Source organism: Oncorhynchus clarkii, chromosome 19 (assembly GCF_045791955.1).
Source record: "Oncorhynchus clarkii lewisi isolate Uvic-CL-2024 chromosome 19, UVic_Ocla_1.0, whole genome shotgun sequence".
In the NCBI taxonomy this organism is placed as follows: domain Eukaryota; kingdom Metazoa; phylum Chordata; class Actinopteri; order Salmoniformes; family Salmonidae; genus Oncorhynchus; species Oncorhynchus clarkii.
This window is the reverse complement of record NC_092165.1, coordinates 56,048,652-56,063,765: the sequence shown is the minus strand read 5'-3', so window position 1 is coordinate 56,063,765 and position 15,114 is coordinate 56,048,652. Positions and strand designations below refer to the sequence as shown.

The 15,114-nt window shown below is 45.8% G+C and overlaps 1 protein-coding gene across 1 annotated transcript in view; it reads right to left on the bottom strand.

The window, feature by feature from the left end:
• LOC139375397 (connector enhancer of kinase suppressor of ras 1-like) overlaps positions 1–14,665 on the bottom strand; it is an 81,843-nt gene extending 67,178 nt beyond the window's left edge. Inside the window, exons 1-2 of the mRNA XM_071117141.1 lie at positions 14,546–14,665; positions 8,013–8,170 (exon numbers count right to left, since the gene is read on the bottom strand). Of these exons, the coding sequence (XP_070973242.1) occupies positions 8,013–8,170; positions 14,546–14,597 (210 nt within the window). The 5' untranslated portion in view covers positions 14,598–14,665. The remainder of the gene's footprint in view (positions 1–8,012; positions 8,171–14,545) is intronic.
• Positions 14,666–15,114: the final 449 nt, after the last annotated feature.

The window sequence follows — 15,114 nt, the reverse complement described above, 5'->3', positions numbered from 1 at the left end:
ATACAGCCCTTAGCCATGGTATAAATGGCCATATATAACAAACCTCTGAGATGCTTTATTGCTATTATAAACTGGTTACCAACATAATTAGAACAGCAAAAAATACATGTTTTGTCATACCCATGGTATACCACGGCTGTCAGCCAATCATAATTCAGGGCTTGAACCACCCAGTTCATAAACCTTTTTAGAATGGCATGGCTCCCGAAGTTTTTAGATTTATTCGCGGTAATACCAATTACCACAACTAGGACATTCTTTAAAAAAATATATACTACTCGCTCACAACAGGACTTTATACAGGAAAATAAAACTGATAGAATAAACAGGACTGTTTTTACATCTTCCTAAATCCGAGGGTGGTGTTAACCTTCCAGACCCACCGAGGGTGGTGTTAACCTTCCAGACCCACCGAGGGTGGTGTTAACCTTCCAGACCCACCGAGGGTGGTGTTAACCTTCCAGACCCACCGAGGGCTTTTACTTGCGACATATAGTTAAATGCACTAAAAAGAGGAACAATGGGAACATATTAAAGATGGGCATGCTCATCCCCAGAATATTTTCACGTCTGTTTTCAAAGGATACAGCTAAGAACATGAACAACTTCACAGTTAAGAACACTATAAGAATATGGGAGAAAATGAAAAGTATTCTACAATAACAATATCACTCACTAAAAACACAACCCTTTTCAGAATTCACCGATAAAATTGGTCTTCATGGAAAACTAAAAGACATGGAAACTGTAAATGACTTGGTAATAGGAAATAAATATATTTCCATGACAGAGCTGAAAAGTCATTTTGGACTGACCAATGTAGATATTTTACTTAAAAGTTTCATATCAAGAAATGTCAATATTAAATATTTTGGAAAATCAGCCCAATCTTGAGGGAATGCTATTTGATAGGTAAGCTAGCCTATTTTAAAAAATTATATTTAACCTTTAATTAACTGGAATTGTGGAATTGGAATAGTGATAGAGTGAATTAATCGGTCTGTAAAGAATTGTTGGAAAAATGTAGATGTCCTAACCGACTTGCCAAACTATAGTTCTTAACAAGAAATGTATGGAGTGTTTGAAAAACAAGCTTTAATGACTCCGACCTAAGTGTATGTAAACTCCCGACTTCAACTGTACATACAAATGACAAAAGGGCTGTTAGCCAGTGACAAACATTCCCCACACAGTAATTTGCATATGACAAGTATGGTCACTAGCTTCTTTTGTGTTAGTCTTTGGTTTTAGATGAAGTGCAAAAGGAATCCAAGATGTCCTGACTGGATGGAATTCAAGCCATGACATGGTGGAGAGATACCTTGAGCAGAAAGTTGGGGTGTATTCTACACTGACTGATCAAGCCATGACATGGTGGAGAGATACCTCGAGCAGAAAGTTGGGGTGTATTCTACACTGACTGATCAAGCTGTGACATGGTGGAGAGATACCTTGAGCAGAAAGTTGGGGTGTATTCTACACTGACTGATCAAGCTGTGACATGGTGGAGAGATACCTCGAGCAGAAAGTTGGGGTGTATTCTACACTGACTGATCAAGCTGTGACATGGTGGAGAGATACCTCGAGCAGAAAGTTGGGGTGTATTCTACACTGACTGATCAAGCTGTGACATGGTGGAGAGATACCTTGAGCAGAAAGTTGGGGTGTATTGTATTCTACACTGACTGATCAAGCTGTGACATGGTGGAGAGATACCTCGAGCAGAAAGTTGGGGTGTATTCTACACTGACTGATCAAGCTGTGACATGGTGGAGAGATACCTTGAGCAGAAAGTTGGGGTGTATTGTATTCTACACTGACTGATCAAGCTGTGACATGGTGGAGAGATACCTTGAGCAGAAAGTTGGGGTGTATTCTACACTGACTGATCAAGCTGTGACATGGTGGAGAGATACCTCGAGCAGAAAGTTGGGGTGTATTCTACACTGACTGATCAAGCTGTGACATGGTGGAGAGATACCTCGAGCAGAAAGTTGGGGTGTATTCTACACTGACTGATCAAGCTGTGACATGGTGGAGAGATACCTTGAGCAGAAAGTTGGGGTGTATTGTATTCTACACTGACTGATCAAGCTGTGACATGGTGGAGAGATACCTCGAGCAGAAAGTTGGGGTGTATTCTACACTGACTGATCAAGCTGTGACATGGTGGAGAGATACCTTGAGCAGAAAGTTGGGGTGTATTGTATTCTACACTGACTGATCAAGCTGTGACATGGTGGAGAGATACCTCGAGCAGAAAGTTGGGGTGTATTCTACACTGACTGATCAAGCTGTGACATGGTGGAGAGATACCTCGAGCAGAAAGTTGGGGTGTATTCTACACTGACTGATCAAGCTGTGACATGGTGGAGAGATACCTCGAGCAGAAAGTTGGGGTGTATTCTACACTGACTGATCAAGCTGTGACATGGTGGAGAGATACCTCGAGCAGAAAGTTGGGGTGTATTCTACACTGACTGATCAAGCTGTGACATGGTGGAGAGATACCTTGAGCAGAAAGTTGGGGTGTATTCTACACTGACTGATCAAGCTGTGACATGGTGGAGAGACACCTTGAGCAGAAAGTTGGGGTGTATTCTACACTGACTGATCAAGCTGTGAGGAACAATGTCAAAGATATTGGTGACTTTGTCTAAAAAATGACATGAGACTAGCAGAGGAAGTTATCAAAGTGTGCAAACCTCTCAAAACAGTCACACAGATATGCACTGAGAGCATCCCATCAGTTTCCATGGTCCTGCCTATGAAAAACAATGATCCTGAAATCATTGGTGGCATCTGATGAAGATGAACCCGCAGTAAGGGATGTGAAGTCTCTGCTGCACCTGGATGTTGCTGCTCGTCTGAGAGTCTACAATGAACTCACAGCAGAGATTGTGACCAGTATACAACAGGTATTGTATTTATTTTGTTAATGTGACATTTATTATTTTATTAATGAGTGATTTAACAATTCATTATAAAGTAATAATAGTGCCTAATATATATTTCTAACAACGAATCATATTTTTAAAGCCACTTCAGAGAGAGTTATTTTCATCTAATTTAATTCTGCAGGGTCACGCCACAGATACCACAGGAGCCAACCCCTCTCCAGAGACGACCCTGTCGTGTTCTCCTCCAGAAAAGAAGCATGCCATGGCTGAGCTTTTTGGGGAGTTGTTCACGACCCAGGAGCAGGGAACCAAGTCAAAGGTCAAGGTCATAGAGGAGGAGGTGACCTCATACAGGGAAGTGGACTGTATTCCCCTGGATGATGATCCACTTACATGGTGGAAGACCAAAGAGTTAGCAAGGTGCTACCTGGCTGTGCCTGGGACCTCTGTCCCTAGCGAGAGGGTATTCTCCACAGCAACCTGGCTGTGTCTGGGACCTCTGTCCCTAGTGAGAGTGTATTCTCCACAGCTACCTGGCTGTGTCTGGGACCTCTGTCACTAGTGAGAGGGTATTCTCCACAGCTACCTGGCTGTGTCTGGGACCTCTGTCACTAGTGAGAGGGTATTCTCCACAGCTACCTGGCTGTGTCTGGGACCTCTGTCACTAGTGAGAGGGTATTCTCCACAGCTACCTGGCTGTGTCTGGGACCTCTGTCCCTGGCGAGAGGATATTCTCCACAGCTACCTGGCTGTGTCTGGGACCTCTGTCCCTAGCGAGAGGGTATTCTCCACAGCTACCTGGCTGTGCCTGGGACCTCTGTCCCTAGCGAGAGGGTATTCTCCACAGCTACCTGGCTGTGCCTGGGACCTCTGTCCCTAGCGAGAGGGTATTCTCCACAGCTACCTGCCTGTGTCTGGGACCTCTGTCCCTAGCGAGAGGAGGGTATTCTCCACAGCTACCTGCCTGTGTCTGGGACCTCTGTCCCTAGCGAGAGGGTATTCTCCACAGCTACCTGCCTGTGTCTGGGACCTCTGTCCCTAGCGAGAGGGTATTCTCCACAGCTACCTGCCTGTGTCTGGGACCTCTGTCCCTAGCGAGAGGGTATTCTCCACAGCTACCTGCCTGTGTCTGGGACCTCTGTCCCTAGCGAGAGGGTATTCTCCACAGCTACCTGGCTGTGTCTGGGACCTCTGTCCCTAGCGAGAGGGTATTCTCCACAGCTACCTGGCTGTGTCTGGGACCTCTGTCCCTAGCGAGAGGGTATTCTCCACAGCTACCTGGCTGTGTCTGGGACCTCTGTCCCTAGCGAGAGGGTATTCTCCACAGCTACCTGGCTGTGTCTGGGACCTCTGTCCCTAGCGAGAGGTTATTCTCCACAGCTACCTGGCTGTGTCTGGGACCTCTGTCCCTAGCGAGAGGGTATTCTCCACAGCTACCTGGCTGTGTCTGGGACCTCTGTCCCTAGGGAGAGGGTATTCTCCACAGCTACCTGGCTGTGTCTGGGACCTCTGTCCCTAGCGAGAGGGTATTCTCCACAGCTACCTGGCAGTGTCTGGGACCTCTGTCCCTAGCGAGAGGGTATTCTCCACAGCTACCTGGCTGTGTCTGGGACCTCTGTCCCTAGCGAGAGGGTATTCTCCACAGCTACCTGGCTGTGCCTGGGACCTCTGTCCCTAGCGAGAGGGTATTCTCCACAGCTACCTGCCTGTGTCTGGGACCTCTGTCCCTAGCGAGAGGGTATTCTCCACAGCTACCTGCCTGTGCCTGGGACCTCTGTTCCTAGCGAGAGGGTATTCTCCACAGCTACCTGGCTGTGCCTGGGACCTCTGTCCTTAGCGAGAGGGTATTCTCCACAGCTACCTGGCTGTGTCTGGGACCTCTGTCCCTAGCGAGAGGGTATTCTCCACAGCAGCTGACATTGTCACAGCAAGTTTTGTGAAGCATTTCACCCCTAGTGTGTGTGTGTGTGTATATATATATCGTACAAGAAAGATACTATCTGGGGAGGAAGAATAGACGGTAGATGGCCTCATACTTTAATGGACAGTCATTACAGGTCCATGCTGAGTGTCTTTTCACACTTTCAAGGAGCTGGTAATTTGTCTGCACACACACCACCACCTCACAGACTTATGGTCATATGTGCTGTATAGCTCTGTGATTAAGGACATGGTCACATGTCCCACGGAGAACAATCAACCATGATGAAGTGTTTATTAATGTTTCATGGATATTTGTATATTTCAATACAGTAGATGGTAATTATGAGTGTCTGACCAGTTGTTCCTATTTTATTTATTCAAGACAGTTAAGAACAAATTCTTATTTACAATGACGGCCTACAACGGCCAAACCCGGACGACGCTGGGACAATTGTGCGCCCCGCCCTATGGGACTCCGAATGTGATGCAGCCTGGATTCGAACCAGGTACTGCAGTGACGCCTCTTGCACTGAGATGCACTGAGATGCAGTGTCTTAGACTACTGTGCCACTCGGGAGCCCTGTGACGACACACATTCAAGGATGTACACTCCAGAGATAAAAAACAAGAATGAAACCTCCATACACTCACACAGACACACGAAGATGGACAGTACACTCACACAGACACACACGAAGATGGACAGTACACTCACACAGACACACACGAAGATGGACAGTACACTCACACAGACACACACGAAGATGGACAGTACACTCACACACGAAGATGGACAGTACACTCACACACGAAGATGGACAGTACACTCACACACGAAGATGGACAGTACACTCACACACGAAGATGGACAGTACACTCACACACGAAGATGGACAGTACACTCACACACGAAGATGGACAGTACACTCACACAGACACACACGAAGATGGACAGTACACACACACAGACACACACGAAGATGGACAGTACACTCACACAGACACACACGAAGATGGACAGTACACACACACAGACACACACGAAGATGGACAGTACACACACACACAGAAACGAAGATGGACAGTACACACACACACACGAAGATGGACAGTACACACACACACAGAAACGAAGATGGACAGTACACACACACACAGAAACGAAGATGGACAGTACACACACACACAGAAACGAAGATGGACAGTACACACACACACAGAAACGAAGATGGACAGCACACACACACACACAAAGATGGACAGTACACACACAGAAACGAAGATGGACAATAGACACACACACACAGCAGCTAGAAATCTCAATATGAGTCCTTTGTAGTTCATATCATTTCCCTCCGGAGAGCTTACCATAAACCATTACAGTATTACAGTTAATAGCACCCAGCACCCGATCAGACCTTTAGTCACTACATGCTGCTGGGGCCATTCAGACCCTAGGAAAGACCAGGGCCTGTAGTCATAATTAGGAGTGCTGATCTAGGATCAGCTTTGCCTTTTAGATCATAATGAATAGCATCACATGGACAGGGGGGGGGGACCTGATCCTAGATCAGCGCTCGTACTCTGAGACCACTTCATTAAATCATGAAGGGCAGAAACCCCCTTGTTATTCAGTTATTTTTTAAAGCAGACCATTACAAGCAGATCAACGGCTTAGCCCCGGCCTGGCATCCGCGGTTACGCCACTCAAACCCACAGGCCCTTCGACTAAATTAATCCTCCCAGGGGAAACAAAAGCACGTTGAAACTCGGATGCGGTGAAACACAGAAAACGTGTCCATTAGTGACCCGAGACTGAGTCCACAGAAAGTTTGTGTTGAGGGAAAAGGCAATGGGTGGAGGGAGGAGAGCAGAGACAATTTATTTAAGGGAAAACTTAGAGTGAGAATGGGAAGACATGGGAAATTGGAGAGAAGAGGAGGAGCCTGTTAGCCAGTGACAACACACGTTACCCACACAGTAACTTGCATATGAGAAGTATGATCACTAGCTTATTTTGTGTTAGCCTTTGGTTTTAGATGAAGTGCGCGCGCACACACACACACACACACACCACTTAGCCATGCCTCTCTGCAGGCAAAGTGAAAACAATAAAACACCAGATGAATCCTGAATTTAATAACTCAACCCTCTGCTGTAAACTGTAAAATGGCAGTTGGTGAATGTCAGAGGGGTACTTGAAAAGGTTCGAATAGAAGCAGTCACTTATTTAGGCTGGTACAGACCCAGATCTGTGTTTCTGAAACAGCTACAGCTCTGATTTATTTAGCCCAAAACGAGAATGAAAAAGAGCTTCACACAGACACCCTAGACCAACTCCAATTCGGATATCGCCCCAACAGATCCACAGATTACACAATCTCAAATGCACTTCACACTTCCCGCTCTCACCTGGACAAGAGGGGAAATAACTATGTGAGAAGACTACAGCTCAGCATTCAAGACCATGGTCCCCTTCAAGCTAGGGACCCTGTGACTGAACCCCTCCCTCTGCAACTAGATCCTGGACTTCCTGACGGGCCGGCCCAAGGTGGTGAGGTTAGGCAACAACCTCCGCCACGTTGACTCTCAACACGTGGGCCCCTCAGGGGTGTGTACTTAGTCCTCTCCTGTACTCCCTGTTCACCCATCCTGATGCCTAGTCACTTTACCCTGCCTTCATGTACATATCTACCTAAAATACCTTATTATTGTCTATCCTGATGCCTAGTCACTTTACCCTGCCTTCATGTACATATCTACCTCAAATACCTTATTATTGTCTATCCTGATGTCTAGTCACTTTACCCTGTCTTCATGTACATATCTACCTCAAATACCTTGTACCTTTGCACATTGATCTGGTACTGGTACTCCCTGTATACAAATCCATTATTGTTTGTTATACTTTTAAACTGCATCATTGGGAAGGGCTCGTAAGCAAGCACTTCACAGTAAAGTCTACACCTGTTGTGACAAATCAAATTTTATTTATCAACCAACATTGACTGTAACTTTCCACAAAATTCCTACATTTTCCAGAAATCCTGGTAGGAGTATTTCAGATTCCCTGTTTATTCCAGAAATCTTCCAACCAGGATTTTTTTTTTTATGAATAAAATAAAACCTTGGGCCTTGTATCGATCTATGAGCCCTCCAGCCCCCAGGGAGCAGCAGCCCGGGTCTCACCAGGGAGCAGAGCTTCTCCACAGCCTCCAGGATGAGCTCCTGGTGGCTGATCTTGTGAACGCCCAGCTGCTCCAGGTCCTGGGAGGAGAGCTGCAGCAGGTCCAACCCCGTCACCCTCCACTCTTTGAAGGGGTACTGCTGGAGAGGAGCGTCCAGACCTGGAGAGAGTAAGAGAGAGACCACACACGGATAATCAGATTTTTTTATTTTATTATAATTTTCGGACAATTGTGCAGTTACCTTAGTGGACATTATTCTTTTTGTCCTTCCACGAACACACTTGGTTCAACTTATCAACTAATCATCAAACCTACAGGGCAAAAACAAAAATATGCATCCTTCTGTGTCCTCCGTCTCCTGGCAACCAAATGTTACGCCACGCCCACGGACGTTTGTTTCTTCTCTGCAATGAGTCTTGAGCGGAGTACCTCCCTGACCCTTCACCGAATGCTAACATATTCGGGGCCGTCTGATTGGTCTAGAAACCGATGGGTTGGGCCAGAACGTCACTTGTGCCCCTCATCACCACAAACAACGTCAATGATGGAAGTCTCAGACTAAAGTATGTAGTGAATGAGAGTGCAGTGGAAAAATGTAGTGCGAGTCATCAGGCTAGGACCCCAGGAGCAGGCAAGCACTGGGCTACGTTGTTAATTTAACCAACAGTCCTTATACACCCTCAAATAAAGTGTTACCCATCATCCTAATTTCTTATCCAGATCATCATGTTAATCTCATCACAACAGCATTGTCATGGTCATTATCTGTATTTTTACCGTTAATCATCATGGCAACAGCATTGTAATTATTTCCAAATCACAGAGGAGAGGATGCCTCGTTATTATATCAATTACTAACTTGTTGACCAGTGTTTTGTCTCACTGACTCCCAATTTACTGCTCGTTTCTACAGCACCAACTTGCGGGTTGGTCAGTTCCTGCTCGTGTTGAGTATGCGCAGGCAGGATCCATACAGAGCAAGTTCTCCACTTTCTTTTCGTTTGCCGTACTGGTGTGTGACTCAGGTGTGTTGCTTGTGTGTTTGCCATTTCACTGGCTCTTCTTGTTTTGGGAGGTGGGGGTGCATACTGTATTTGCGAATACATTGTAGCTCATAGCAACATTTTAGTAAATTCCTGTTGAGAAGAGAATCACAGAAGCCCAGCTTCTAGTCTGTAGTTTTAAATGGAGGTCGCTAACAAACGTTTTCAACGTTGCAGGAGCTGTGTTTAATGGGCTACTCTTAGAGAAACAGTAGCAAACTTAGACAAGCTGCTGGGGAACCCCTGTCAGACACAGAAAAAGATTTGCTGCCTTGGATCCAGATGTTCCGGCACCTTCATCCCGGAGGACTTCCGCTTTGAGATTGGATCCAGAGGTACCTGCGACTTTGTCCCCTGTTCTGTCTCCCGCTCTCTCTCCGGTGGCTTCTACCGTGGGTTCAGATCTTCCCCTTCATCAGCCACGATGGATTCTACGGCTGGCTCGGGTCCATCGAGCCCCACCTACCATCGGTTCACGAGGGGTCTTCTAAACCACTCAAGGTGCAAGAACGACCAGACATCCTCAGCTATTTCATCAGCTGTCATCATCGGCAGCTCTATGGTGAGAAACATATTGGTTCCCAGGGCAAAAACCCTGTGCTATCCTGAGGCACGAGTACAGGACATTACAATGCTGCTTCCTACCATTTCTATCACAGCTGTCGGGGGCTGACGCTGCTGTAGTCCATGAGGGGTGTGTTGTTGTTAGACAAGTAACTCTTTATCCACATTATAGCAGGGGGTGTAAAGCCATAACACAGTTTTTCCAGCAGCAGACTGTGATCAATCATTTCAAAAGCTGCACTGAAGTCTACAAAGACAGCCCCCACAATAATTTTATCATCAATTTCTCTCAGCCAATAAGTGTTGTGCTTGTTGAGTGTCCTTCCCTGTATGTGTGCTAAAAATCTGTTGTCAATTTGTTTACTGTGAAATGGCATAATAACTGGTCAAACACAATTTTCCAGAAGTTTACTAAGGGTTGGCAACAGGCTGATTGGTCAGCTATTTGAGCCAGTAAAGGGGGCTTTACTATTCTTGGGTAGCAGAATGACTTTAGCTTCCCTCCAGGCCTGAGGGCACACACTTTCTAGTAATGTCATCTGTTATAAGCAAGTTATTGACTTCATGGACCTTGTTTCTCAGGCTGCATATGTTAATATGGGCTATTTTTTAGCACTTTTCTGGGTTGCTTAATTATTTTTAATGCTTTACTGGGAAGCTTATCAGAAGTAGACCCTGAACTAAGTGGTCTTCCTACTAGGGCACACCATCTCAGTGCTAACAGTGTAACTCTGGTTCATAGGTTCATGATTACTGCATCCAATAGCTGTAGGATTAACAAAGGTATTCAGGGCAATTAGGGGGAAATACATTAAGTTACTTACATTGTGTCTATCAAAGCCCCTGTGCTAATGTACATGTAATGAAGCATTATGACGACTTATTGTCACAATGGTAGGGATTAGTGTAGCTGGTCTTGGGTCATTGATAAGTCATTGTTTCAACGTTGCCTTGAAATGCGTAGACAGGGTCCAGGAGCCAAGATGATTGGGATGGATTCCGTCCTGCAGAGTATCTTCTGTTTCCAGAAGCTGTTAATGAGCCTCTTGGACCTAGACTTGGTGCTCCGGTACCGCTTGCCGTGCGGTAGCAGAGAGAACAGTCTATGACTTGGGTGACTGGAGTCTCTGACAATTATTTAGGCCTTCCTTTGACACGGCCTAGTATATAGGTCCTGGATGGCAGGAAGCTTCGCCCCAGTGATGTACTGGGCCTTACGCACTACCCTCTGTTGCACCTTGGTTAGATGCAGAGCAGTTGCCATACCAGGCGGTGATGCAACTGGTATGGATGCTCTCGATGGTGCAGCTGTAGAACCTTTTGAGGATCTGGGGACCAATGGCAAATATTGTCTCCTGAGGGGGAAAAGGCATTGTCGTGCCCTCTTCACGACTATCTTTGTGTGTTTGGACCATGATAGTTTGTTGGTGATGTGGACACCAAGGAACATGGAACTCTTGACTTACTCCACTACAGCCCCATCGATGTTAAAGGGGACCTGTTCGGAACTCCTTTTCCTGTAGTCCACAAATCATCCCCTTTGTATTGCTCACGTTGAGGGAGAGGTTGTTGCCCTGGCACCACCCGGCCAGGTCACTGACCTCCTCCCTATAGGCTGTCTCGTTGTCGGTGATCAAGCCTACCACTGTTGTGTCGTCAGCAAACTTAATGATGGTGTTGAAGTCGTGCTTGGCAACGCAGTCGTGGGTGAAAAGGGAGTACAGGAGTGGACTAAGCACGCACACCGGGCCTCCCGGGTGGCGCAGTGGTTAAGGGCGCTGTACTGCAGCGCCAGCTGTGCCATCAGAGTCCCTGGGTTCGCGCCCAGGCTCTGTCGTAACCGGCCGCGACCGGGAGGTCCGTGGGGCGACGCACAATTGGCCTAGCGTCGTCTGGGTTAGGGAGGGATTGGTCGGTGGGGATCTCCTTGTCTCATCGCGCACCAGCGACTCCTGTGGCGGGCCGGGCGCAGCGCGCGCTAGCCAAGGTTGCCAGGCGCACGGTGTAGCCTCCGACACATTGGTGCGGCTGGCTTCCGGGTTGGATGCGCGCTGTGTTAAGAAGCAGTACGGCTGGTTGGGTTGTGTATCGGAGGACGCATGACATTCAACCATCGTCTCTCCCGAGCCCTTACGCGAGTTGTAGCAATGAGACAAGATAGTAGCTACTAAACAATTGGATACCATGAAATTGGGGAGAAAAAAGGGTCAAATTCAAAACAAAAAAATAATAATTTAAAGGCACGCACACCGAGGGGCCCCCATGTTGAGGAACAGCGTGGGGGCGGCCTGTCAGGAAGTCTAGGATCCAGTTGCTGAAGGAGGTGTTTAGTCCCAGGGTCCTTAGGTTAGTGATGTGCTTTGTGTCCACTATGGTGTTGAACAACGCACTGTAGTCAATGAATAGCATTCTCACATCGGTGTTCCTTTTGTCCAGGTGGGAAAGGGCAGTGTGGAGTGCGATTGAGACTGCATCATCTGTGGATCTGTTGGGGCGGTATGCAAATTGGAGTGGGTCTAGGGTTTCCCGGGATGATGGTGTTTGTGTGAGCCATGACTAGCTTTTCAAAGCACTTTATGGCAGGTTACCTACGCTTTCTTGGGCAGAGGGACTATGGTGGTCTGCTTGAAACATGTAAGTATTAGACTCAGTCAGGGAGAGGTTGAAAATGTCAGTGTTAGACACTTGCAAGTTGGTCCATGCATGCTATGAGTACACGTCCTGGTAATCTGTCTGGCCCCGCAGCCTTATGAATATTGACCCGTTTAAAGGTCTTGCTCACATTGGCTACAGAAAATGTGATTACACAGTCGTCTGGAATAGCTGGTGCTCTCATACATGCTTCAGTGTTGCTTGCCTCGAAGCGAGCATAAAAGGCATTTAGCTGCTCTGGTAGGCTCACGTCACTGGGCAGCTCGCGGCTGGGTTTCCCTTTGTTGTCCATAATAGTTTGCAAGCCCTGCCACATCCGACGAGCATCGGAGCCGGTGTAGTATGATTCAATCTTAGCCCTGTATTGACACTTTGCCTGTTTGATGGTTCGTCTGAGGGCATAGCGGGATTTCTTATAAGTATCCGGATTAGTGTCCCGCCTCCTTGAAAGCGGCAGCGCTAGCCTTTAGCTCGGTGCGGATGTTGCCTGTAATCCATGGCTTCTGGTTGGGATATGTATTTACGGTCACTGTGGGGACGACGTCGTCGATGCACTTATTGACGATGCCGGTGACTGAGGTGGTATACTCCTCAATGCCATTGGATGAATCCCGGGAACATATTCCAGTCTGTGATACCATAACAGTCCTGTAGCGTAGCCTCCGCGTAATCTGACCGCTTCCGTATTGAGTGAGTCACTGGTACTCCCTGCTTTAGTTTTTGCTTGTAAGCAGGAAGATAGAATTATGGTCAGATTTGCCAAATTGAGGGTGAGCTTTGTGTGTGGAGTAAATGTGGTCTACAGTTTTTTTCCCTCTCGCTGACAAATTCTCACAAGGCACCCCTATCGCTCCCTTGTACTTTCGTATTTTCTTCACACGAATGACAGGGATTTGGGCCTGGTCTCGGAGAAGCAGCATATCCTTCGTGATGGACTCATTAAAGAAAAAAATATTGGTCTAGTTTGAGGTGAGTAATCGTTGTTCGAATATCCAGAAGCTCTTTCGGTCATAAGAGACGGTAGCAGCAAAATTTTGTACAAAATAAGCTACAAACAATGTGAAAAAAAAACACAAAATAGCACAGCTTGTTAGGAGCCGTAAAACAGCAGACATTCCCTCCGGCGCCATTCTTTCTCAGCTATCATTACCATATTGCAATGGTATAAATTCAGTGCAGACCTTTTGAAGTCATTGAATGTGGAAAATATGCTCTTATGAACAAAAACAGCCTATAAGCAAACTAAAAAAGTATGTGGAACGATCTACAAATTAAAGCTTAAACTGTTGTGTGTAACAGATTGTATAAGTTTCTGACTGTCAGAGGCATTTGAGTAACTGGACTAGTTTCTACTCGCTGAAAATGATGGCTGCAGTATTGGTGTAATTTAGACCCATTTGGCTGCTTTGAAAAAATAGATATATAAAATACAGCACATTCCAATAGTTCCACATAATAAATACATGTAGAAAGTGACATACTGTACTCACGCTTTAGTCAAATTGTCAATTTAGTAGGCTTCAAAACACGAGGACATTAGGGGCCATGGCATAGCCTAGTAGCCGGATTTATCCGGGCTGTAATACACAATGAATTGGTATATAGCCTACAGCCTGACACTAAAGCCTGTAAAAACCAAGCATGCCATGAAAATGGTACATTCTGAATCGGGGAGGATGGCGAACAATCTACACATTTTTGTGTTTTTTTTTTTTTTAAGACTTAAAAAATAAAGGAATTGACAAAGGTGTCAATTTCTCCCCATCCTCAGAAAATAAAATGTTCATTGTTATGGCATGCCTGGTTCAATAGTTATTGACGAGAGAACACCTAGTTTCTAAAATAAAACGAATTTTACCTTGGTGGCGAACCGAACCATATACCTACTGGCATATGGTTCCGACTCTAAAAAGGTAATGTAAAAAAAATACCTTCCTGTGGATATCATGTCTCAAATTTCAAGCATTTGAAGGACAAACCGCACAGATAACCGGTAGAGTAAGTTTAAATGTCGACCTAATTATATAAAACATTCTGACTTGTAAGAAACATTTACACGATTTTGCAGGCAAAAGTATCAGGATAAGCTATTTATATTATATACCAATTAATTGTGTATTACAGCTTGATCAATCAGACTTGGCACCTATCAATTTAACTTCCTCATTCCACCTCCCCTTCCAAGATGATTCGTGGCGCTTCTATTTACGGCTACCGGTGTGAAAACCGAATTAAACTCACCTGCCAAACACAAACAGCGCCAATTATAGCCTACCTTTGAGCCAGTCGCTCACTCTCTCCTTGCTCCACGACGTTATAGGCTGCATGCTGGGAGTCCTGGGAATGTTGATTAAATTATTCCCAATCGAATTCTTCAACGGACTCTACTGCTCTGGATCAGAGGAAGGAACATTTCATCCTGACGATGGGCACTCCCACTTACAGGTACAAGTCTCTCCGCGAACCAATAGCATTAAGCTGTCTGCCTATGATTCAGACACACATATTTTTATTCACACTCACATTGTGGAGCGGTGGGAGTGGTAGAGTGGAATACTGCCATTATTTCAAACTTTAGCCTACATAATTTGATGAGGGATTAACCGAAAGAATTGCAACGGGTAGTGAAGGCTGGTCTTTATTTGTCGACTTAATTCTTATTCCAAAGTTCGTTCCTTTTTCGGAATAGGTTTAGTTTCTCGAGTGGTTAGGAGTTTTTTCCTTTTTTAGCAATAGTGAGAGCCAAGTGTAATGTAGCAACTATTTAAACTAACTATACTACTAGCTTTTACTCTATATAACTATAGTTTACCATTGAATGTGAGTTGTTTTGGTGAATTATTA